Source organism: Microtus pennsylvanicus, chromosome 14 (assembly GCF_037038515.1).
Source record: "Microtus pennsylvanicus isolate mMicPen1 chromosome 14, mMicPen1.hap1, whole genome shotgun sequence".
NCBI classification, from domain to species: domain Eukaryota; kingdom Metazoa; phylum Chordata; class Mammalia; order Rodentia; family Cricetidae; genus Microtus; species Microtus pennsylvanicus.
Genome location: NC_134592.1, coordinates 35259924 through 35286484, shown reverse-complemented (window position 1 = coordinate 35286484; position 26561 = coordinate 35259924). Strand labels below are relative to the sequence as shown.

The 26561-nt window shown below is 41.8% G+C and overlaps 1 protein-coding gene across 4 annotated transcripts in view; it reads right to left on the bottom strand.

Annotated features, from left to right (window-relative positions):
- The window catches only part of Dcaf5 (DDB1 and CUL4 associated factor 5), a 109628-nt gene that overhangs the window by 66112 nt on the left and 16955 nt on the right, over window positions 1–26561 (bottom strand). For all 4 annotated transcript variants that reach the window (XR_012907780.1, XR_012907781.1, XM_075948821.1 and 1 more), the window contains exons 2-5: window positions 11963–12106; window positions 7418–7454; window positions 6404–6543; window positions 4471–4600 (exon numbers count right to left, since the gene is read on the bottom strand). Coding sequence is in view for 2 of the 4 variants with exons in the window: in XM_075948821.1 (XP_075804936.1) it covers window positions 4471–4600; window positions 6404–6543; window positions 7418–7454; window positions 11963–12106 (451 nt within the window). In the remaining 2 variants the exon portion in view is untranslated. The remainder of the gene's footprint in view (window positions 1–4470; window positions 4601–6403; window positions 6544–7417; window positions 7455–11962; window positions 12107–26561) is intronic.

The window sequence follows — 26561 nt, the reverse complement described above, 5'->3', positions numbered from 1 at the left end:
CCTGGAACACCACAGGCCTCCAACTCAGAGATCCACCTGCCTCTGACTCCCAAGTGTTGAGATTAAAGGTGTGTGCCACAACACCAAGTAAAATCTTTTTGTGCTAGAGAAAAAAAATAGTTCATTTACTCTCTAAGACTACTACATATAATTTTATTAGCAATTATAAGGGGTTTACAAGACTCCTAAAACTTCTTTCTATAAATATCTCTGAAATAGCTCTATCCTGCTTAAAGCTTGTCCTCCTGAGGGACTCCAAACTATCCGAAGATCTGGGCTGGGGTTTCTAGGGAGTTGTATTCAAGAAACAAATTATCAACTGCAACTCAGCATAATTTATCCTATAAGAAAAAGACTGACAGCCTCCCTCCCTCTCCTTTACACCAACTTGTACTAAGGGAATTCAAACAGAGAAGAGCTGTAATTGAATCCCTAATTTCAGGGTATGTGAAATTAAGAAGGCCTCTCAGAGTACGCCATGCCCCTTTACCTGGCACCAACAAAGCCTTGTACAACATTAGAAGGGTTGAAATAGCAAGGCAAAGACCTTGTTCCCATGGGACTGTGCTCCATTGATGCCAAAAACAGGATCAGGCTAGACTGCCACTGGCCTTATTAGATGATTTTCTTTAATATGGGCTTTAAAAAAAACTATAGGTTATAAGAGAAAACACAAAATTCCAGCCATAACTAAAGAAATAAAAACAATAAATATCATTTTCCTCCAGAAGACTAGCATCAACTTGCTGACACAGGTCTGGAGAAACACACAGCCACTATTACAGTTAGTAGTTTCAAAGTCACTGTAGCCTTTGGTGGTAATGGTAGAAATTTGATTTTTTTTTAAAAATCAAAAACACCTTCCTTAGGCATGGTGACACACATTTGTAATCACTCTGAGGTAAAGACAAAAAAATCAAAGTTCAAAGCTCAAGGAGGCAAGAGGTAAAAACTCTTACAATGCAAGCTTGATGTCCTGTTCAATCCCCAGATCCCAAGGCAGAAAGACAGACTGACTCCTGACAGTTGTCCTACCCCCCCCCCCATGCACATGCCATGGTATACATACACTCCCTGCAATAACAGCAATAGGAAAAGGAGTAGTAGTAGTAGTAGTAGTAGTAGTAGTAGTAGTAATAGCATCTTTTCTTAAGTTCGGCATCCTGGCTTTACAGTAAGCAAGCTCCCAATGAAAGAAAAGGGAGTCCAGATGGTGGTGGTGCACACCTTTAATCCCAGCACTTAGGAGGCAGAAGCAGGTGAATCTCTGTGAGTTCGAGGCCAGCCTGGTCTACAAGAGCTAGTTCCAGGACAGCTAGGACTGTTACACAGGGAAACTCTGTCTCAAAAAACCAAAAGAAAGGAAGGAAGGAAGGAAGGAAGGAAGGAAGGAAGGAAGGAAGGAAGGAAGGAAGGAAGGGAAAGAAAGAGGGAAAAAGAGAACAGAAACTGATGGTGCACACCAATCCTAGTGCTTCAGAAGTAGAGGCAAAGAGATTCAGGAGCACACAGGGAGGGGCTATATGAAATGCAGTCTCAAAAAACAAACCAAAAACAAAGAAAGGAAGGAGGGAAGGAAAGAGAAAGAGGGAAACTTAAAATACCACACCCTACCTCCAGGTGGTTCAGTGGTTAAAGGCATGCCACCAGGCCTGTCAACCTGAGTTTGATCATCTGGACCTACATGGTAAAGAAAATCAACTTCTGCAATAGCTAGTCATTGCAACTCTAAGTGGAGCAGAAAGTAGGCTGGGAAGAGGCAGGCATAGGCAATTCATATTCTGCCTTTTGTAGCACGGATGAGCTAGAACCATTGTTCAGAAACACCATGCGATGACAGAACTAACTAAACCTAAGAACCTAAAGAGCCTGTCTTCTTTTTGGACAGTGCCCTCCTTAGGCACATAGCACAAAGGCACATGAAGGGTCTGCCACTATTGTGCACTAGAAAAGCAGGAGGGGTGAGGGACTGTGTGATGGAGAGTGCAAAAGCAATCTCCTCAGCCACGTGGAGCCTCAGGGAACCCTGCTCAATATGAGGGACACTCCTCCACTACAGTAGTTCCAACTCCCTGAACTGCTCTGTGAAGAGAATCAGTCGGTACTGGAAATCAAGGAAGATAATCTTCTGTACTTAACTGCCTGCTTCACTGAGGGTTCATTAAATAAGGAGAACCTTGCTTATTCTTTATGGCACTCTGCAACATTGCTTCACGGAGTGAGCAATTACCTACACATAGGATCTCCGGAGACATTAACTGCCTTTTATAAGAAGACGGACGCTTAAAAAAAATCCCACACTAGCTCAGAATTGAAAATAATAGAGGGTTATTTATTTAGGGGTAGACTCACAGATCACAATCATCTGTTGGAACAGGGAACAGCAACCAAATCCCCCAGCTGGAAAAGAGGCCGGACACACACTTTACATAGGCATAAATAGTATAAGAGATCACACCCAAGTGGGCTGGTATCTTAAAGGCTATTGGCTGAAGAGACAGAATGTGTTCCCGCAGCACCTCCCCCTAGTGTTTAAGTAAGAGAGTTCGAAACCCAATACAAAACTATATACACTAGGAACAAATATCAAGTATAAGATTAGAATTACAACCAGCATAAACAATATTAAGCAAGGAATGTATGCTAAATGTTTTAATAAACATTCTATCCTAAGGAGTCTAGTCTTGTATAGGAAATGGCTTGGCTAGATCATAAGAGGACAGTAACTATAACTATCTAATCTTCAACCCCATCGAAGGCCTGAGAAGGGAGATATTACTTGAGCAGGCAGAAAGTACAATCAAGTGCTTCCAAAGAGAGCAATATATGACAGAGACAATTAGCTACCTGAGCAATTACCTAAAGTCTCATTAGCAATGCTGAAGCAACCAACTTTGTCTAAGGAAGGCCTAGCATAACTGACAGACCATTTTTAGAGGCAGTAAACTTTTCAGAACTGTCTTACCTTGTCTTGGCAAAATTTGACAGTTCTTTTTCCTTGTGTCCTGCTTATCCATCTCTGGATACTATGTACTTTGTCAGTGGTTGAGGTATGGGCAGTTCCTTGCCCAAAGGCCAATTGTGCCAAGAAAACAAACTCTGAGTGGAGTGTCTTTGGTGCTCAACATTCTCTCGGGAGTAGATTAGTGCTGTCAGGAGCAATTGTGTCTCATGACAGCAGAACCCTAGGTTATTTAATTGCCATAATCTATAGATCCTTGAAATGGTTGAAGATTACCTTCTAAACAGAATACAATTTCTATGTGTCTAAAGAACCTAACTGATCTGACTGTGTATGTACAACAAACATGAACAACTATTGACCTATAATACCTGTATAACTTAAAGACTATGTACAAGTGCCAAAAGGCCCTGCCTCCATCACAGGACTTAAGGAACATGAAAGAACATCCTACATCTTATATCCCTACCACTTTTAATAATTCCTGACATTCCCCAGTTAGCACTTTAGATGATCAAGTTAGGACTGGGCCAATGTACTTTTTTTTAATATAAAAAACAGAAGAAACAAGCTAGCTCCCCAAAGCCCCATGGTATCAGCCATTAACTTTTTGTTGTTATCTCTAGTCCTGTTAAGGGAATGAAAAAGGCGAACCAATTTCCTTCTCAAAAACTACATCACATGAATAGATAACATAGAATTTCCATATAATTTTAGGAGTTTACAGTTCTACTAAAGCGTACTGAGGGACACCCTGTGGCCTGAAATTAAGAAACTCTAGTTCAGGGGCTGGAGCGATGGCTCAGGGGTTAAGAGCCATCTTAAAAAGAAGCTGGTTTTCCAAAGGTCATGAGTCCAATTCCCAGGAACCACACAGTGGCTCACATCCATCTATAATGAGATCTGATGCTCTCTTCTGGTGTGCAGGCAGAACACTGCATACATAATAAATGAATCTTAAATCTTAAAAGAAAAAAAAAGTTAAAAAAAACCTACCTAGCTCTGTGTCAATGAACATGGAAACTCCACCCGCACCCAGAAGAGCTCCTGTGCAAGTCCGGAAGCACTAAAGGGAGGTGTTTACCCCTTCATACAATTGCTCTGTAACTACTCTGTCTAGGGTTCAGACCACAACTTCTGACTCCACAAGAAGAAGAGTGGATCTCTCATCTGCTGTTGACTTTATAAAAGCAGGACAGGTTAAGAGAGATGCCCATACCTTTAACCCCAGGCAGAGGCAAATGGATCTCTGTAAGTTCGAGGCCAACCTGATCTACGTAGAGTTTTTCAGGACAACTAGGGTAACGTGGAGAAAAAAAAAAAACAAAAAAAAAAACCTGTCTTGAAAATCAAGACAGAAAAAAATAGAAAGAAAAAAAATAAAAAATAAAAAGATCCTCAATTGAGCTTAGCTGCTACCACAAGTTCTTGCAACACTTGCTGGCTGATTCCACTCCCTGAGAAATGAGGAAGGCAAAGGCTGAAGTACTTCTTCAACTGGGGCTTACCTCTGAGGTTTTCTAATGTCCCATAGTCCCACGCCTTCCTTTGAATTGGCTGTGGCCAATAACCTGGGCTCCACGGGGTTAAACATGACACTGTGAAAGGCTGATGGATAATTAGCCAGGCAGAAGGGCTCTGTGAAGACAGAAACGAGACACCACTCTATGAGGGCAGGCAGTTGAGCAGGAGTCAATGAAAGATGGTGCCACTCCTGTGTAGTGAACACCTCACGAGCACCTCCACATCTCCCTAAGCCTCCAATACCAATTAAATGCACATAGCCAAACTTTAAACTGTAATACTCAGACCCTAGTGTTTCAAAGGAAAAAGTGTGCTGTTTACACTTTAAACTGTAATACTCAGACCCTAGTGTTTCAAAGGAAAAAGTGTGCTGTTTACACTTTAAACTGTAATACTCAGACCCTAGTGTTTCAAAGGAAAAAGTGTGCTGTTTACAAAAGGAAAGATGAATTCTGCTAGAAAATTTCACAACTCCTGGCAAAGTTATTATACCTTTAATATTTATAAAATTGAAAGTTTTATAAACAAATAGATTTAATGAAGACAAAGTGAAACAGTAAAAGATTGAGACAAAGCAAAGTAACAGTGCAGTTCCCCTTCTGGTTCACAATGCTCCCTAAATGGACAGAACTGTGTTTGACTCCCGGTATCCAAAAAAAGCCTGAGCCAGGCGATGGTGGCACATACCTTTAATTCCAGCACCTGGGAGGCAGAGGCAGGGGGATGTCTATGAGTTCCTGGTCTACAAAGCTAGTTCTAGAACAGGCAGCTGTTAGACAGGAAAAACCCTGCCTCAAGGGGGGAAAAAAAAAGCTTAGTGCGCCTTTTCTGTAACTGAGGGAGAAGAATTGTGAGGTCAAAGCCAGCCTGATTTATATACCCACAATACGTTTTTGTTTTAAAGTTTAACACTTGAGCTGCCTTTGAATCCAGTCAATTCCTAATCAACTTGACCTGGAACTCTGGACTCTTTGCATAAATTACAGTTCCTGGTGAGGAAAGAATCACCTTGCTACATGGAATAACATACTCCTCTAAGATGTATTACAATCAAACAAAGACAAACATTATCTATGGTTTCCAAATAAGTCATGTTCAGGGCCTTGGGCAGGGGAAGTACTCAGCCACCTCAGGAATAGAGCATGCAGAAAAGGGATTAGTGTACGTACAAGCACACAGAAATGCAGTAACAGATACTGTCTGTTATGACCAGCTTTGCTCACCAAGGACAGGCTTCTTTGTCATCCTGAACCTGTAAAGGTCTGATATATGAGCAAATACAGACCTTGGTCCTGCCTGCCAGAGAAGGTAAGACAGACACTGTGGGTTCATTACTGAATCAAACTAAGGACAAAAGTGGGCAGGGTGGTAGAATTAGAAGAAACAGTAAGAGAAATCCCTCTGCAGGAAATAAGCTAAGAAGATACATTTCCTGAAGAACCTCAGAGTCTATAAAACAAGTCCTTCAGTCAGTAACTGTAAAGTGGAGGAGGAGTTCGCTGTCCTAGAGACAGAGTGCACTTGCCAACACTTACCCACATGGAATTAAGGTGAGGGTCTGTGTGGTCTTGAAACAAGAAGTACACAGTGTCCCTCTTCTCTGCAAACAATCTACAAAGTGTGGACCAGCACCACACAAGAGGAGTCTTTGGCAGCTACCCCCACAATGAAGCATCACATATTCTGGGACCACTGAGTGCCAAGAGGCAGGGTCTGTACAGTCACAGGCAGCTGTAGAATGTTTGGTAAATGTGGTCTACTTCTGACTACCTGGGGCAAGATGGGCCCTCCAGTGTCACATACCTGGGCTACCTATCAGAGTCTCAGATTTCTTTTCCTTAGCTGTAACTCACACACTGATTAACTTGCTATTACACTGTTGAGCATAACCCAACAACTCCTTACACAGTGGCCTACCTCCATGGGGAGACTCCCTGATGTCCCAAATGAGAACCCGGCCATCATCTGAAGAGCTGGCAAAAATGTTGTCATTCACTGGGCTCACTGACAAGCCATACACTGCATCTTCATGAGCAAACACATCCAGGGTCTCACTGCTGAGAAACAGAACAGAGAAGCAATTGACACAAACACACACACACAGACAAGGCGCAGACTCCCAGCCCTAAGGTACCTAGCTAGGATTCAGTTTCTCTCATTCCCAGAGTAAACCAACAAGATATTGAATTAGCTAATTAGTTCAAAGCTCAAATGAAAAAAAAATGTATAAAGTATGTCCATAAAATATCTATGTATACATTTAAAGGTATTATTACCTTTATAAATTTCATAATTTTCATACTAAGCATAGCTCATGTTTCTATTTGTTACAAACTCATCTACTTGTATGGAGAGGTGAAAGTGGTACAAGATTTCCCAACACAGAGGGGAGGTTTAAAGGCAGCCAGACCTGGTAACAGCAGAGGTAGAGAGCTCTCAGCAGACTTGCATGGTGATAAACAGCACAGCTCTGAGCTAGCCAGAACCCAGTGCCTATCTCTGGGCCTCTGCGCCCTCCTGTCATGGATATCACAGCAGTATCCCTCACAAATGAATGTGATGGTTAAATGTGTCAATGCAGAAAAATCCCTTAACAGGGCCTGGAACATGATAGTAAGAACTCAATAAATACTAACTACTATCAACATTTGATTTTTATTGTGTATAAGTAATAAATATCAAATAAATAAATATCATAAAGGAGAAAAATCTTTCCCTCTTATCTCTTGTACTTATATGCCAACTCTGCAAATCTTTTTCTTTTTTTAAATATGAAATTTCCTCAAACTATTGTAGAAATCATTTTCTTTTTTCAGAAAACTAATATTGGTTCCATATTTTCTTCAAAAACTAAAATCCACGTCTAAGGAGATATTTGCCTCTGTTCATCTAAAAAATGGTCAGTCATTATCACACCAATAATCTATTTACCTTTCAACATCATGGAGGATAACTTGCTCATCATTTCCTACAAAGGAAAAAGACAGATATTTCATAATTCCTGCAACGTGGTCCCTTCCACATGACAATGTGGGATTTTAAAGTTTTAATGAACGGCATCAGCAGGTGGAAGCTCTTGTCTTGAAAACTTATTTCCTAAGTTTGATTCCCTAGAACCCATGGCTGAAGGAGAAAAACTAACTCCTGAAAGTCGTCCTACATATGTGCCATGGCATGTGTATTGAGCTGGTGCACATATGTGCACGCATGCATGCGCTTACTCTTTCTCTCTCATGCATGCATGCACGCACAAACACACAAAGTATCAACACACTCAAAATACAAAATAATACAAAATAGGAATGTTAAGTTAGAAAAAATATCAAGACCATTTAGGAGGTCAGGTATAGTATACCTGCTTGTAATCCCAACACATGGGGGGTGGGGGGAGAATGAGGAGGCTCAGGGCGCCTAGGATAAGTGAGAAACTGCCTCACAAGTCACATGTTTTCTCTAAAAAACCATTAAGGGCAGAACGGTCTTTACCGAGTTTTTGTTTTGTTTGTTTAAAAAAGCAAGTAAAACCTGGTAACTTTTTTAGAATACATTATTCAGGGGATCAGACCAAAATAAACCATTAGCCATTCAGGAAGAGTGGACAATCATTTCACTCATCCACACTAAACCACCCACCCCGGGGCAAAGCAACCATCAGCTGCTAAAACTTAGAATACAATCTCTTAACAACTCTAGGCTTCTGCAGTCCACAAGAACACAGGGATAATATAACCACCTACTTTACTGGGCTATTACAAGGATATGAGACTATAAAAGCACTCAGAATCAGGCTGAACTTGATAGGCCTCCAATAAATGTTTGTTGTTTCTACCTAATCCTTCATAGCATTAAAATCTGGTGACTGTGATCCTAAGTGATGGTAGAGCTTTCTTCCACAATGCTCTCTATATTCTTATTCTAAAAATCTAAAACACTATTCATGATATGTCTTCAAATAGTTTATAAAGCCAAAAACAATTAAAGCAACCTTGTGTAGGACGAAAGACATATCCCACTCTCAGATGCACAGCCCAAAGCCATCTAAAATAGACAGCAAAAATAGCAGTAAGGATGTGGTCTAAGTCATCTCAACTTTCAAAGTGCTGGCTATAAATTCTCCAGTGGGTACATACTAATGACATAAGTAAACTCACACTAATAACTTCCAAGTGCCCAAAATAGTGGGTCACTAGGGACAAGAGAATAAGATTCTGTCCAGTCCTTTACGAATTCAAAGTCTTGCCAGGCAGTGGTGCACACCTTTAATCCCAGCACTCGGGAGGCTCAGGCAGATCCCTCGGAGTTCAAGGCCAGCCTGGTCTACAAGTACAAGCACTAGTTCCAGGACAGGCTCCAAAGCTATAGAGAAAGCCTGCTTCAAACCCCTCCCCCAGACCAAAAAAATAGAGTCTGGCTGGGTGGTGGTGGTGTGCACCTTTTTAATCCCAGCACTCAGGAGGCAGAGGCAGACAGATCTCTGTGTCTACAAAGTGTGTTCTAAGACAGCCAGAGTTACATAGTGAAGCCTTGTCTCAAAAAACCAACCCTCTGCCTCAAAAAAAAAAAAAATCAAAGAAAGAAAAGAAAAAAAAAGGAAAGAACTGTGTCCAGTTACATAAACTAGTAGGAGGAGGAGGGTGAGCTATGGGGAGATGGGACTTTTAGTTTTAGGGACAATTATCCCCTTCCATGTTCAGAGAGAAAGCATACGGGAGAATCAGAAATCAAAGACATTCAGGCAACTCTAAACTCCTTCTAGTTTAAGGATAAACTGGATGTGTGGCTCAGACTTACAAACCCATTACTGAGGAAGCAGGGGCAGGAAGACTTCCTTACGTCCAAGGCCAGTCTGGGCTACTCAGTGAGTGGTAAGCCAGGCTAGGTCAGCTTGGGCTATAGTGAGACCCTGCCTCAGGAAATTTTAAAAGGTGGGGAGAAACAGGGTCAAATAAAGCAGCCCAATGTGTGACCCAAGACACCAAATAGTATAGTCGGCAAGGGGAACGAGGCTGGACAGGTCAGCTGGGTCAGACCTTATCCTGTGAGTATTAGAGAGTCAAAGGAAAACACAGCCAATTTTGGTTTGTTTTGAAGACAGGGTTTTTCTGTTTAGCCTGGGCTGTCCTGGAACTTGCTCTGAAAACCAGGCTGTTCTCAAATTCAAAGATCTACCTGCCTCTGCATCCTGAGTACTTGGATGAAAGGCATGCATCAAATATTTTTTAATGAAAATTTATGGCCAGGGAGAGATGGCTGGGGCAACAGATCTGCCACACAAGTATGGTGACCTGTGTGGTTGATCCCTGGACGCACATAAAGGTACAAGGGCAAGAGCAACTTCACAAAGTTGCCCTTTTACCTCTGTACACACAATGTGCCCTCACATACTGTGCACACACAATAAATTAAGAAGTCATTCTAAACACAGAAATGAATGAAAACTTGTGTAAGCAATTACTTGAAGAATGAGAGATCTGACGGGCTAAAAACAAAACAAAACATGAAAACAAGAACAAAAAGAAACCCAAAAAGGCAGGCTGGAGGATAAATTCAAGATCATTGGGAAGGTGAGTTAAGCATAGTGCTCAACTGTAGTCCCAGAATTGAGAAGGCGGGATTTGAAGGACAGGAGTTCAAGGCCACCCTGTCTACACAGTGAATTCAAGGCCACTATTAAGATGAACCCGCAACCAGGAATGGTGGCATATGCCTAGATTTCTGGTACTCAGCAGGCTAAGGCAGAGATTCTCATATGCTTAAAGCCAGCTTGGGCTACTTACCACAAAACAAAATCAATCAATGCAACAGATGAACCTTATACAAAATGGCATTTCTGACAAGTTGAAAGTACGTGTTCGGCAGTTTCTTTTACTGTGATTTTTAAAGTTGTTGTCCCTCCACCCCTTATTTTGGCCATGCTGAGGGTGACTTACAATCTTGTATATCCTAGGCAGGTAAGTGGTCTACCAGCTGAGTGCATTTAAAATGCTTATGAAACATGGAAGATATCCAGCAGGAAAATCTGCTGTTAACGAAGAGGTCAGGGCTAGAAATTCTGTAGTCAGACAGCCATCACCAAGTTGTCTATCAGTCACTCCAACTGTACCCTAACAACTACCTTTCAAACAAGAATCATTTATAGGTCAGGACATCAAACTGAGTCGCAACCATAAGTATCTTTAAAAATGAAATAGTGAGGGATAAAATGATAGCTTGGTGGTTAAGAGCGCTTGTTATACAGTCATGAGAACTGAAGCTCAAATCCCAGCAACTTGCATTACAAGCTAAGCATCCCCCAAACACTCACAGCTTCCGCTTTGAAGGAGCCTACGTTCTCCTTTGGCCTCTACACATGCACGTACACCCATGCAGAATCACACACACAAAGAGTATGTATTTTTTTTAAATATATAATTATATATAAATAAAATATAATCTTATATAATAATAAAATAATACATATATAATAAATATAAATTAAAAAATAAATATAAATTAAGCCTGCTGAGCCAGTTTTTGATTCCCATATGGTGGAAGAAGAGAACAACTTTAGCAAAGTGTCCTCTGACCTCCACACACTTGCTGTGGCATGCTCCTCAAATAAGTAAATGCAATAAAAAAAAAAAAGCTTTTTTTTTTTTAATTAAGCCTAATGTTACTGACCTACAGTCCCATGAAGTAGAAGTTCAAGGTCAACCTGAGCTATTTGAGACTTTTTGTCACCAACCAACAGCAACAGCACAGAGAAAGCAAGGAAGGCAGGAAGTGCCTATAATCCCATCACCCAGGAGACAGGCACGGTCTGAGAGTACAATGTCACGCTCAGCCTCGGCTTTCTCAGACCTTGTCTCACAAAACAAAATCATGGTCAAATCTTTTTTTAGATGAAAATTTATAGCTGGAAAGATGGGTCAAGAGGTAAAAGAAGGTCGGGCAGTGGTGGCACATGCCTTTAATGCCAGCACTCAAGAGATCTTTGTGAGTTTGAGGCCAACCTTGTCTACAGAGTGAGTTCCAGGACAATCAGGGCTATGCAGAAGAAAAAAGAAAAAAGAAAAAGAAAAGCTTGCATGAAGCACAAGCCTGGTAACACAAGTTCGATTTCCGGAAGCTATGTGAAAAATGGAAGGAGTACACATACCTACATGTGCAATAATTAAAAATAAATAAATATAGAAGCAACAAAAAGTAAAATCCCAGAAGAGATAAAACAGAACATAAAGCACGAATCAGTGAATCATATACTTAAGGTTATTTCTTCCTGTATTCTGTATGAAGACTGTTCTGCCGAAGAAAGGACCAAGGAAGGGAGGGAAGGAGGGATGGAGGGCAGGGAGAAGGAGGATGGAACCTTAATTCACATGTTCAAACCAACTATGGAAAGGCAGTAATTCTACAACTCAGTAAGATTTAGGAAGAAAAATATGTTATCTGACCATTATTTCAACTAATTTCCCAAGGTAGAGTCTCTCTTCTTACCTCCAGAGAAGACTTTGGTGTTGCCACTGTTGAAAGCCAGGCAGAAAATGTTGGAATGGTGCTCTCCCTTCAGCTGTATGGGACTGACCCTGGAATGGATAGCTTGTTCCATGTGCCACAGCAGAACTCGGCGATCATCTCCTCCTTTAGCAAGGACCAAGAATCTAGGGTTAAAACCACTGATATTGCAAGGCTAACACTTGAATTTGCCACCTCAACTCCCATCCTTTCTGAATCTACGCCTCCCCACTATAGAAGATTCTGAGAAGGCACACAAATCCAAAATTCTTATCTGTGAGGTACATGAACTCTAAACTGCCCATATTCTCCCAGGAATTGTTTGAGTTTTATTTTTGCTGTCTGATTGACTGCTTTATTTTAGTGGTGATAGAGAGAGAACCCAGAGCCTTGTGCACACTAGGCAAGTGCTCTACCACTATATTCCTATCCTTTTCCAAGTTTTGACTCAAACAGATAATACAGAAATTATGAATAAGCACTGACATTGAGAACACACTCCCTACCCAATACCTTTTGTTCCTCTTGTCTTTCTAGAAATCTAGTGTTTAAATATTTGTTTATTACCTGGAATCTTTCTAGTAAAGTCTTTTGGGAAGGGAGAGGGGAATAGCCAATAGAACCTGAGCTGGTTTCTACAGCTTTGCAACCAAAAAACTCTTATAGCATTTCTAGCATAAAAGTTTACAAAGCAATCTATGAAGTGGACTTAGCGACTATAGGATAGTATACAGACAACTAAGGGCCTGCTTGGTCCTAATAGGAGGTTGATGTAACCTAGTTTTCATGGGAGCCCGACTCTTACCTCTGTGCAATTCTCAGTGTCTGAATTGCAAAAGCAATGCCATACTGTATAAGCTAGCTCCTAGAGAATGCGAATATACTTGTTCTATATACTTGTAGATGTGTTAACAAGTGTGTAGAAGGAGGAACAAACTATTAGCAAAGATTACTGCTAGGAAACAAGAGAAGTTTAGATTACATTTCTCACTAGGTATATACACAAATGTACACACACACACAAACTGTTATGTGTACTGGAGCCTGAACACAAAGCCCTGTGTAATATCAAGTCTCAAGTGTTCACCACTAAACTATTTATTATACCCATTCCTATTTGATTTTTTTTAAAAAGATTATATTTATTATGTAAACACTGTTCTGCCTGCATGATGCCTATAAGGTCAGAAGAGGGCACCAGATCTCATTACGAATGGTTGTTGCTGGGAATTGAACTCAGGACCTCTGGAAGAGCAGCCAGTGCTCTTAACCACTGAGTCATCTCTCCAGCACCCTATTTGAGTTTTTTAAGTATGTGTAGGTGCTTATATATCTGCATGTAGTTATGTGCACAGGAGTGCAGCTTCCTACAGAAGCTAGAAGTGTTGGATCCCCTGGAACTGGAGTAACACAGTTGTGAACTGCCTGACATGGGTTATGAGAACTGAATTTGAATCCTCTGGAAGAGAACCCAATGCTCACAACTGCAATGCCATATCTCCCACACTTCCTGTTTGACTTTTATAACAACTTCACCACGCCCCCCCCCCAATTAAGTTACAAGAAAAGCAAATCATATCTCTGAACCTCTTTAATCTCGTATAGATGGAGAGATTAAAATCTACAATGAATGGAATAGCTGAGCTAGTGAAGCTACACCGTGTTAATTATGTACTTAGCACCACTTAAAGCATACCTATAAAAGGTCATGCCACAGAGCGTTATGCCAATGCAAAGATATCCAAAGGTCTTAGCTAAGGGTAAAAACTGGGTGTAAAGGTATGTGACTCATTACCCATTTGTGTCATTTCTTTTTTTAAATTCATTTATTTACTTCTATTTTATGTATGAGTGCTCTGTATGAACACCTGCAGACCAGAAGAGGGCATCAAATCCCATTACAGATGGTTGTGAGCCACCCTGTGGTTGCTGGGAATTGAACTCAGGTCCTCTGGAAGAACAGCCAGTGCTCTTAACCTCTGAGCCATCTCTCCAGCCCCCGTGTCATTTCTATTTTAAAGTTACACAATAGCAGGAGTTTTGGCAGTTTTGAGTGAAGCAAAAGCGCTAGGGATGGGGTCTACAGAATGAGTTCAGCTCAGTATGACCCATCTCTGACAGAGCTAAGTTTTCAGTACTTAGTTATTGGGTGAAGGGACATGGAAGGACAAGGGAAAGGCTGGTGGCTGATACCTTAGTCACCCTTACTTAGGACAACTTCTGTAAGTAATGGCTGGAGAAAAGGATGTAGATTTTTTATTCTTTTTCTTTATTGATTCTTTGGGAATTTCACATTATGTACCCCAATCTCACCAATCTCCCAGTTCCTCCTCATCTGCTCCTTACCCTTGTAGTTTCCCCACCAAAGAAAAACTAAAAAAGAAATAATAAAAATAAGATATATATAAAAAATAATAAATTAAATAGAAAATTAAAAATACAAATAAAAATATCAGTTTCAAAAAAAAGTGCTAGGGATGGAGAGAAGGCCAAGCAATTAAGAGCAGGAACTGCTCTTACAGAGAAACAGGGTTCAGGGCTCAGCACTCACATCAGGTGGCTCAGGATCGCCTGTAAGGTCCACCACCCTCCTGTGGCCTCCCGTGGCAATGTACTCGTGTACGAAGGCATATACATACACAAAATTAAAATAAAAATCTTTTTTAAAGTAAACCCTGAACGTAATTACACATGCACATTTTTGCATGTACCTCACAGCCATGCATAGGTGACTTTACGGAAGTTGTTACAGTGCCCACTATAACTCTTAGGCTGTATTTGGGATGCTTCTTTTCAATATGGTAAAAATGGAAAAGAACAAAATTGTTAAGAGAACAAAACAAGTCACAGAGAAGAAAAAAATTACAGACATATCTGATAAATTACTCAAATTGTAAGGGATCCCTAGAACCAGCGGATGAGAAATAATCTGAGTATCTGAAGTGGGCACGGAACACATTCACTGCTCTCCTGGCTGCGAATGTCATATGACAGATACAAGCTCCTGCACTCTTGGCTTCCCTTCCATGAACTTTGAATCTAAATAAACTCTCACTTAAAAGAATAAAAAAAAATCAATCTGACTTTAGAATGACAAATACTTCATCAAAAAAAATTAGTAAAGGGAAAATAGGCAACCCATTACCAGGAAAATGAAAATAATCAGGTACTACTGTATGTATGTATGTATGTATGTATGTAGATTAGCTATCCCAGAGACCTAGGGCAAAACAAACCAAGTATCAATAAAATGACTCCTACTGATATTCTGCTATACTCATAGATACGTGCTTTATCCACTCATCGGAGAGTCTTCTTCCAGCAGCATATAGGAACAGATGCAGAGACCCACAGCCAGACAGTATGCAGAGAGTGTTTCTAAATAGGAAGTCTCCATCAAATTCCTTCCCTCAAAGCTCAGGGAATCCCTCACAGATTTTAAGAATCAGAAGAAATGGAGGACACAGGAACAACTTCCTTCAAATCATCTAAGTAAAGAGCATATGTGCTCGTAGAGACTGAAGCTGCAAGCACAGGGCCTGCATGGGTCTGCACCCATCTTCTGCGTGTAGATTACTGTGAGAATGATTGGGTCTCTGACTCTTGTGCCTGCCCTTGGACTCTTTTCCTTCTACAGAGCTGATGTGTCCAACTTTCATATGATAGTTTTTGCTGCATTATATTATATTTTATCATGTTTAGTTGTTATCTCTTAGAAGCCTGTTCTTTTTAAATGAGAAACAGAAGGGGGAGGGGGAGGGAAGGAAATGGGAGGAGCAGAGGGAGGGAAAACTATAATCAGGATATATTGTATGAGAAAAGAATCTCTTTTCAATAAAAGAAAAACAAACAAATGTGATTAAAAGTAAATCTAACAAGTTATCAACGTTTTGTCAAATCTGATTGGTATATATAGTTCCTCATATTTAAATAAGGAATTATTATGCCTTATAGGAATAATGGTGCTGCGGTTATATTTTTTTCAAAAAGTCTTTATCAGTAAGAAATATATTATACCAAGAGGTGATAAGGCATATGCCTGGATTTTTTTAAAAATATTTTTTTTAAAGAAAATGCAGAAAATTGTAGCTGGGAATACTACATTATTCTACTTTTTTGTATTATTAAAAACTTCTGCTGGAGCCGGGCAGTGGTGGCACATGCCTTTAATTCCAGCACTCGGGAGGCAGAGGCAGGTGGATCTCTGAGTTTGAGACCAGCCTGGTCTCCAGACATCAAGGGCTACATGAAGAAACCCTGTATTGAAGAAAAAAAATTCCTAAAGATAAGGTGAGAAAGATGGCTCGGAGGCTAAGACTGCTCTTAAAGATGACTTTAGTTCTAGTCCCAGCACCCACACTAGACGGCTGACAAATGCCTCTAATTCTAACTAAAGCGATCTGACACCTGCTTATGCCCTCTACATACATGTACACGTAAACACACACACACACACTTCTAAAATAAAATATTCTGGGCTTTTTAAACTTCACAATAGAAAAGGAAAACAAGGACTCATGCAGTGGGCTAGAATATTTATGGCAAAGAAATATAGCAATGGACGACACCTCTTACTAACCTTCTTACCGATTAAAAAAAACATTGGCCAGGAATCAAATTAGAGCATGTGGGGGTGGGAAGAGACAGGCAGGGAGTGGTGGCACATAACTTTAAACTTTAGCCCCAGCACTTAGGAGGCAGGGGTGAGCACCTATGGAAGTTCGAGGCCAGTCTGTGCTACACACTTAATTCCAGGCTAGGCAAGGCTACAAAGAGAGTCCCTTTCTCAAAATAAACAAACAGGCCACAAACACACAGACAGACAGACAGACAGACAGACAGACACACACACACACACACACACACACACACACACACACACACAAGAGCATTCAGGAAGTGTGAGACGGTTCAGCAGGAAGACTCTGGGCTCCAAACCTGAGTTCAATCCTGGGGACCCACAAGGACTACTGAAAATTGTCTTCCACACCTATGCTATGGCACTCACACACACAATATATGTTTACAATATTTTAAAAGAAAAAAAATTGTTAAGTTGAAAACAAAGTGTGTCACCTTTGTACTTAAAAGTCTGGGCTGTGTCACCATCCGAACAGCATCATCATTAACCACTGTGGGCATCTGCAGGAAGAGTTCATTGTACCAAGTACTGAGTTGCTGGGATGCATGGCTGCCTGTCGAGTGCCTGGGGTTAGCAGCAGTGACCTTAACACTGAGCATGATGATTGGCAGCAAACTCCATGGAAGTCACTGAGGTAGATCACAGTGGCAGAGCTGGGAAGTCCCACCCCTCACCCACACTTTCCACCTCACCCCCTTCTTCTTCCTTAGGCAAGGTGTTAGGAATCCCATGCAGAGACCACACTTTGAACCACAAGTGGCAAAGAAACTGAGGCCTGCACTGAAGCAGCACTGAGTCAGAGCAGTCCTGCCTACGCTAGCACTCTCCTGCCCGACTCCCTCATCAAATCCTACTGCTTTGTTTTTAGAGGGGCTTTCATGTAGCCAGGGCTGGCCATCAACTCCTATCCCCTTGCTGGGATGATGGATGAATATCACCACAGCCCCTTTACCTAGCCAATTTTATTTCTTCTTCAGTCCCAACACCTTTATGTGTGTGGTGCTGGGGACTGAACCCAGAGCCTCCCACATACTAGGCCAAGCGCTCTACCACTAAAAGCTACATCCTTACCCTTCACTAGATTTTATCTATTTTTTAAACTTTTGTGTGTATGGGTTATGTGTTCACTCACGTGAGAATATGCTTGCTTACACATGTATGAATGTGTTGGGGTCTGAGGTCATCAGGTGTCTTCCTCTACAGCACTCAACCTTTCCTCTCTCTCATTCTCTCTCTCTCTCTCTTTTTTTTTTTTTAAAAAAAGGCATGGTCTCTCATTGAACCAGCAGCTCTGTTTTAGCTGCAAGCTCCCAGGATCTCTCTCTGTCCCTCTGAAACTCTCTACCTACAGCACTGGGGTTACTACAAATGTTTCCAGAACTGGCTTTCTGTGGATACTGGGGAATCTGAACTCTGGTACTTATGTGCTTGCATAATCTCTCCAGCTTCCTCATCAGTCAAATGTAAAAGATTATTTATTTATTTATTTATTTAATGTGTATGAGCACTCTATCTGTATGCATACCTTTATGTCACAAGAGGGCATCAGATCCCATTATAGATAGTTGTGAGCTACCATGTAGTTGCTGGGAATTGAACTCAGAACCTCTGGAAGAGCAGCCAGTGCTCTTAACCACTGAGCCATCTCTCCAGCCCCATCTAGTCAAATTTAAAGGTAGAAAGAATGTCTGGAAAACAACAACAACAAAACCATCCAAGTAAAATATATGATCACTTACGGTATCATGAGCCTGGCATGTGGCTGCTTTATAGATTCAGCCTTAGTAAAACTAGGCTTAGTATGGGGAGCCAAGGAAAGCAGGAGAGAATGTGGACCGAGTAGACAAAGTACTGAGTGAATGTGGACTGTCTGACGTGGACACCGCCATGTGAAAGATCCCAGTGTTTCCCCAGGGAGGCTCAGAGGAATGGCAAAGCCTTTGTCTTTTTTCTGGTCCATTGCTAATGCTGACAAGCATGTAGGTGGTACGCAGACATGCATGCAAGCAACATGCTCATATACATAAAAATAATTAAACAAAAGTCTTAGCAACTGTAGCTTTTTCCTGGATGACTGCTCCCCTGCAGAGAACCTCTACCCAGACTAGCTAACAACTCCCCACTGTGCTCCAGCAGTGCTGTGCTTACACTCTTCTCCTGCAAGGCTGGCATTGCTCCACAAGAGTGAGCACAGCCCACTGGATCCCAACTGTCCCACATGGGTGTCTGCCCTTTCTTCGTCTCCTCATCACTCCACTCAGGGTCGTCTGTGAGTGCCTGAGGAAACACAAAGGTCCCTCACAGAAGGCGAGGCCTTTAGTGCCACACAAAGGACAAGCAGACTCAGGGTGGCACTAGGGATCCGCCCCTGGGCCTCCACATGCCACAAAGTCCTCTACCCCCGAGCAAAGCTGTAATGAAGGCCGGGTTTCCTCAGACAGGGCTTAACTTCAGCTTCTCTGAGAACTGGAAGAACGCGCAGCTGCTGAACATTTGGGTTCATTTCCCTTTGCACTAAAATCATTACATAATAATATAGTAAACAACAACAACAATACAGAAGTTCTGAAGTTACAGACGAGCTCCCTTTCCCAGAGGGTCCTGAGCACTAATCAGCAAACTATGCAAACCTATACCACGCTATTACAAAAGCAGTCGGCTGGCATTCTTACTTTACAGTCCAGAACAGCTGAGCACAGAAGGAAACAATTTGCTTTGAGTTTCCTCAAAAAATTACAGGAGCACAGGGCAAGACTGTGGGAGTTTCCCGAGACTCTGGGCAATGTTTGAGGAAGCAAGACTGAAAATCATTTAAACACCCAGCAACTAGTCTGGTTAAAACCATTGTTCAATAATGATGTATTCCCAACATTCAGGAGGCTGAGGTAGGAGGAGTACCATGAGTTTGAGGCCAGTTTGGGATATGAATACTGAGTACCAAGCCAACTTCAGTACAGAGTAACACCCTGTTTCAAAAAGCCAAAATGAGGGCTGGAGTGATGGCTCAGTAGTTAAAAGCACTGGCCTCTCTTCCAGAGAACCTAGGTTAGGTTTCCAGCAACTACTTCAGGTGGCTCACAACCTTATATAACTCTAGGGGCTATGACACTGTCTTTTGGTCTCTGTGGGTATTGTATGCAGGTGTACATATACACATGCATAAGCACCATATACACACAATTTTAAACCAAGCCAGGCATGGTAGTGCATGCCTTTAATCCCAGCACTTGAGAGGCAGAGGGAGGTGGATTTCAAGAGTTTGAGGCCAGCCTGGTCTACATAGTGAGCTCTTGAACAGCCAAGGACTATATAGAGAGACTCTGTCTCAATAATAATGATAATAACTATCATCCATGAATTTATCCTTGTCTTTCAAATGTTTTTAGAAAATATCAGACTATGAATCACAGACTCATTTTAAAAACAAAAATACCAGAAGTGCCCAAGAAACCCGGTCCTGAAAAACTAAAACCAAAACAAAGTAGGAATGCACTAGGGAGACAGGAGGAACTGGAGACATGATGGTGGTGACAGATGAGAGGGCTGAGGTCCACATGCTGTCATTGACCAGAAGGGGTTAGCAGGATGATGTACAGACTCAATCCCTGAAACCTGCCGCCCAGGCAGCCTCGAGATGGCCCTGGATCTGAGCAAAAGTGTAGGCCTGAGATGAGGAAAGGTTCACTTTCTGGATTGGACCTCCTCAAAGGACCACCATGGTCCAAGACACCACAGGAGGTTGTGTTGTTGTCTGTGGTCCAGGCTACTTTGAAGCCTGAGGTTCATATGGACACATGCAGCCTGTGCACTGCCCAATGCCTTTGTGATATCCTCAGGTTTTGCTGCCTCGGGGAGCCATGTTGATTTGAGTGGCACGTGTAACCACCTGAGACCAGCTGAGGTTTGCGGTCTGTGTAGCCACAGAGGGGCATGAGTCGGACAGTGCTCCTGATACAGCCAAGGGCCTTGTTGATGTATGTGGCCCATGTTACCACATGGACATCTGCATGGGCAGGGCTGATACCTGAAGCCACGTTACTGTCTGTGAGCATAGGGAGAGCTGGTCCCACCCCTCACTGGCAACTGCAATGTGGCAACCACACAGAAGCAAGGCAGTGGATGCAGGAGAACTAGTCATGCTTAGTTCCAGCCACTGCATGGCTCTCCTCAGCTCATGGCTTACAACACAGATGCAGACAGAGAAAGACTCATCCATCCTCCCTTGGGGACTGGCCACTAGGAATTAGGTCATTCTCCAGTGAATATATGGATAACACAAAATGGATTTGTCTTTTTTGGTGAAAGGGGAGGGTCATAAGGGGGTAAACATGGGAAGACTGGGAACGTGATTGCAATATGGGTGCATGATGTGAGATTCTCAACTTAAAAAAATAATTAAAAAGAATATTAGTTGGGTGTGGTGGCACATGCCAGGTCCTGTAATCCTAGCTCCAAGCAAGTAGAGGCAGGAGGATCAGGAATGCAAGACCAACCTGGTCTACAGGTGACCCTTGAAAAAAATAATGATCTGTACCCAGGTAATCTGGCTCCAGAAAATGCTCCTTACTCTACACCAATCCAGCCTATTGAGTAGGGAGCAGGCAATGAAGAGTTACTGAAACCGACCAGATTAAATGGCCAGGTTGAGTACTTTTTAAAGACAGTCTTATGGGATTCAGCTTGGCCCCCAAATTTCCATGTAGCTAAAAAGACCTTGAACTCCTGATCCTCTTGCTTCCATTACAGGCAGCAGACAAGACACTATCAGGTATTGTGTGGTGCTAGGAACCAGGGTTCCCGAACGTTAGGCAAACACTCTACTAGCTGAGCTACACCACCTGCTCAAGCATTTGTAGGCTCAATGATGGCTGCGTTCTGCCAATGGGTAAGCAAGGTTGGGTGATCTGCCAAGGCACAAAGCTGGAGTTCATGTCTTAAAGGGAGAGTATGGATAAGGAAAATCAAATGCCAAGCACTGGAAGGTCTGAAGAGATAAAGGTTACATATGGACTCTGCACCTTACTGCAGAAGCTGCCAGAAGCAGAATCAGGCCTTGCAGCAGTCCTGTAATTAAAACTACTCTGGAGGCTGAGGCAGGAAGATAAAAACTTCAAGGCATTCCTAAGCTACAGACTAAGTCGGAGGTGGAATAGCATCTACAGGTACTAACTTCTGCTAGTGCCCTGCTAGTACTTTTCTTTTGAAAGATAAACCTTTTTATCTAATTTTATTTCATACCCCCAACTAGGTAAGAGAGCAAAGTTATTCTCATTTTAAAGTAGTCTCCTTACACCAGTCACAGGACAGGGTTGGAAAGGTAGCTGGGAGATCATTTTCTCCAGTGGCCCCATTTTACCCATAAAGAAACTGATACAAAAGAGGTTAAGCTACCACCAATTAGAGGAAGAGGGGAATTGAAGTCCAACATGTTTCTGCTCTTTCTAAACACCACTGGATGATTCTAGGCAGTGGAGAAATTAATTTTGTAGTTTTCAGATGTTATTAAAAAAAAAAGACTACCTAACAAAACCCACAGACATTATAGTAATATAAGATTTCCTTTTAAGTTGTGCGTGTGCGTGTGTGTATGTGGTGGCAGTGGTGGTGCACGCCTTTAATCCCAGCACTTAGGAGGCAGAGGCAGGTGATCTCTGTGAATTTGAGTACAGCCTGGTCTACAAAGTGAGTTCCAGGACAGCCATGACTGCTACACAGAGAAATCCTGTCTTTGGGGGGAAAAAATCCTTTTAAACACTGTTTTTAAGGGAATAAACTTTGAAAGGCTAGGGAGATGGTCCTATCAGTAGAATGCTTGCCAGAAGGAGGACCTGAGCCCTATCCATAGCATTAAAAAATGAAAATTAAAAAAAAAAGCATCAGCTAAGGTATTACTCTTTCTGCTGCCATCTTGGATCCATGTTCTCTACACAAAATACTTAGTGAATCCACAGAAACCACCTCTGCTACAGTTGCCACAGCCTCAGGCTGAAACAGGGTCTGCACAGAATCCAACAGTCATCAGTAGCAGAGCTCGAGGGCTACATCACACCTGCTACACACACACACACACACACACACACACACACACACACACACACACACACACACACACGCCCAGGTGGTGGCGGCAGCCCAAGTCAATGACTGAACCAGTCAGCGATGAACAAAAGGCTATGTCCCAGCTGGGTCTTCGGCAGATTCCAAGGATTACAAGAAGCATTACGCAGAAATCTAAGAATAGCCTCTTGTCATCACAAAGCCACAGGAGCCCAGCTTCAGATACCTATACAGTTTTTCGGGAAGCCAATATTAAAGATTTATCTCAGCACACACACAGATGACAACTGCTAAAACACAAGGTGAAGGTATTTCAAACATTCAAGAAAATAAGACTCCAACTGCACAAAAAGAGAAAGAGGTTGTTGTGGAAAATAAAAACAGAACTGGTCAAGTCAGAAGTAGGTGTGTTAAATGTTAAGGCTATGGAAGCCCTGAAAAAGAACAATGGTGACCCTATAAAGGTTATGATAGAATTAACGATGCAACTATCTTAAAACAAGGACCCTTTTGTTCCCCAAAAGTGGAACTCAAGACTAGAGTGTAGTGCATGTCTTTAATCCCAGCACACCAGAGGCAGAGACAGTTGGATCTCTTGAGTTCAAGGCCAGCCTGATCTACAATACTGTGTTGCTGGCCAGTTGGGGGTTACAAATTGAGACTCTGTCAAGAAAAAAAAAATGGAAGTACAGCTTGGTTTGAAATTTGCACTATTAATATCACCAATAAATAATGTGAAATTCCCTTCTATAACCCCTGAGAAAAATCAAAAAGTAAAGTACATACTTCTAACAAACAGTGGCACTGATTATGCATTACCATTCCACAAGGAAGGAAAGAGGGCGAAGGAGGAAATAAAGGACCAAAACAAGACTGAAACCTACCAAGTCAAACTCTAAATCCTGTAACTCTATTTCTGATGTCAAAGGGCTTATTAGCCAGTTCTTCAAATCTCCCACTCCTTTCAGCTTTGTTTACATACTTCTCTCTTTTGGTCTGGTTCCACTCCGTGTCTGCAGCTCTCCCTGGCAGGTACCTCATGGCTCTGGCATCTTCAACATCTTGGGGTCTCCAAGGAAACCCAGGCTTCACTTTCACAGCTTCACTCAATGGTCTCTCTGGGCCTCCATGTAGGGATACCCCTACCACAAATTTGGTCTCAGCAGCTTTCCTGGACTTTGGAGGAAGATTCCACAACTCCTTAACTCCAGCATTCTTGGCTTTAAAGCCAGAACTACCTTAGTCGAGGATGCCAAGTTCTACGGCTTGCTTGATATGGAATCTGGCCCCCTACATGAAATAATTAGCATAGATTTTTGTTGGTGCTTTCCTTTGTTCATAACTTTCCTTTGCTTTTGGACATGATTCCTTAGGCATTTCACAACTTGGAAGCTTAGTTGGGTTGGGTCTTGCCCTGAGGGCACTACTCTCTTTATTTCATTTAGTTAATAGGCCTTTCTTTAAACTTCTCATTTCCTTGAACACAGGACTTGGCTCCAACATTACACTTTCTGGCGCTTTTTCTCCTAGACTGTACATTCAGAATTTTTTGCCCCACTTGTTCCTTTCCATTGCAATATGTACAAGAGTGATTTTTAATAACCACATGGCACAATGCATACTAGGTTGTCTTGAAATCTCTGCCAATGGCGTTAGTCCAAAAGTCTTCAACTTAACATCTGGTAGATTTATAGGACAAAGGCAAAAAGCAGCCATATTCTTGGCCAAAACATCACAGGAACAGTCTCCAGCATAGCTGCTAATATTATTCTGCTATGAAATCTTTAGCTGGGTCTTCCTGGTCCACACTGCTCTCAGGACTACTGTCCTCCATGCTCATACAAGGGTGACTCTTTAATCCCAACATTTAGGGCGTTCAACCACTTTCCTAAACCAAAGCCTACATTCCACCAGCAAGCAATGCGGTCAGGCCTGTCACAGCAACAGGGACCACTCCCTGGCAACATCTTCTGTCTTAGTTACTGTTCTATTGCTGTGAAGAGACACCATGACCAAAGTAACTTATAAAAGAAATCATTTAATTTGGAGCTGGCTACAGTTTCACATGGTGAGTTTATGAGCATCATGGTGGGGATCATGGAGGCAGACAGATAGGTGTGGAGCTGAATCAGTAGCTGAGAGCAGGTGTAGGCGTTTGACACCTCAAAGCTCACTCCTATTGGCACACCTCTTTCAACAAATCCTCCGAATCCTTTTTACACCATCCATCAACAGGCACCAAGCATTTAACCATATATGAGCCTACGAAGGCATCCTAGTTCAAACCACCACAAGGCCAGAGGAAAGCTTTTGGGATTAGGGTTTTTTCTACCCACTGTGGGTTCCAGGGATCAAACTGCAGGTATCAGGTTTGTATAGTGAGCCCCTTTAGCCACTGGGTCATCTCATCAGTCATTTTTTTAGGTGTGTTGACATTGTACTGATATTCCAAAACTAATGATGGCTTAGTGCCGATTAGAGCAATCACACAAGTTGTGCTGGTCAGCATATTCTTTATAATATTTTATGCTTGTTTACTTTATGTGGATGAGTCTTTTGCCTGAAGGTGTATGTGTGTGTGGCCTGGTGTCTTCAGGTCAGAAGATACATGTCAGTTCCCTTGGAACTAGAGCTATAGATGGCAGTAAGTCAGTAAGCGGTGCTAGGAACAAATCCCTGGTCCTCTGAAAGAACAGGAAGTGCTCTTGACCAGAGTCATCTCTCAGGCCCCTCATTAGTATATTCATAACTGCTAATCACTTGTAGGAAAACAAAACTAAAAATGTCATCTATATTTAGCATGTCCTTGATAAAACAGTAATTAAAACAAATTTCAACCACAGAATACTCCCTAACACCGTATGATGAAACTCAAAGTACTCAATAAAACATAAGCTCACAGAAGAACAATGATTTGCTCATCATAAGCTGAGCTAGATATCTTTTCCATTTTTACTAACTTTTACTAAAACAGACTAATTATAGTTTAAGACTCAGGGATTTAGCAATATTTTCTCAAAAATGAACAAGATAAGCCTGTGGCCTGTGATCTCAAGGAAAATAATTAGCAGTATATCTCCTATGATAAAATTCAACTTCTAAAGTAAAAAGAATTTCCAAAAACTTGTATCTGCCAGGGAATTCAACAGTTATTCATGTATTTTTGATGAAACTTGTGGCAATACTAACAAAGTGATTTAACGTTTTTTAGCTTAAGGGGCTAGTGAAATGGCTCAGTTGGTAAAGGCACCAACTGCTAAACCTGACCATGGGAGGGAAGAATCAGGTCCTATAAATTGTACTCTAACATTCTGCACACACACACACACACACACACACACACACACACACACACACAATAAATAAATAAATAAATAAATAAATAAATAAATAAATAAATAGTATGTTTGAAAGTTTAAATGATGTGGGATGTCTTTCTGTATATATATTGCTTTTATTGGATGATGAATAAAGCTGTTTAGGCCAGTGGCTTAGCAGAGTAAAGACAGGTGGGAAATCTGAACAGAGATATATAGAGTGAGTCAGAGACACTATGTAGTCACTGAAGGAGAAAGATGCCAGAACATTACCTACAGTAAACCACAGCCTCATAGGTAAACAGAAATGGATTAATTTAACATGTAAGAGCTAGCTAGGAATATGCCTGAGCCATCGGCCAAACAATGTCATAATTAATACAGTTTCTGTGTGATTTTTCGGTCTCTGTTTACAAAGTGTGGCTCAACTGGTACATCAAGCCGTAGATGTAGTTCCCAGATTAACCATGGCATGGGACACGTCTCTGCAATGCCAACACTCAGGAGGTAGAAGCAGGAGATCAAAAGTTTAAGGTCATCCTAGGATACAAAGTGATTTCAAGGC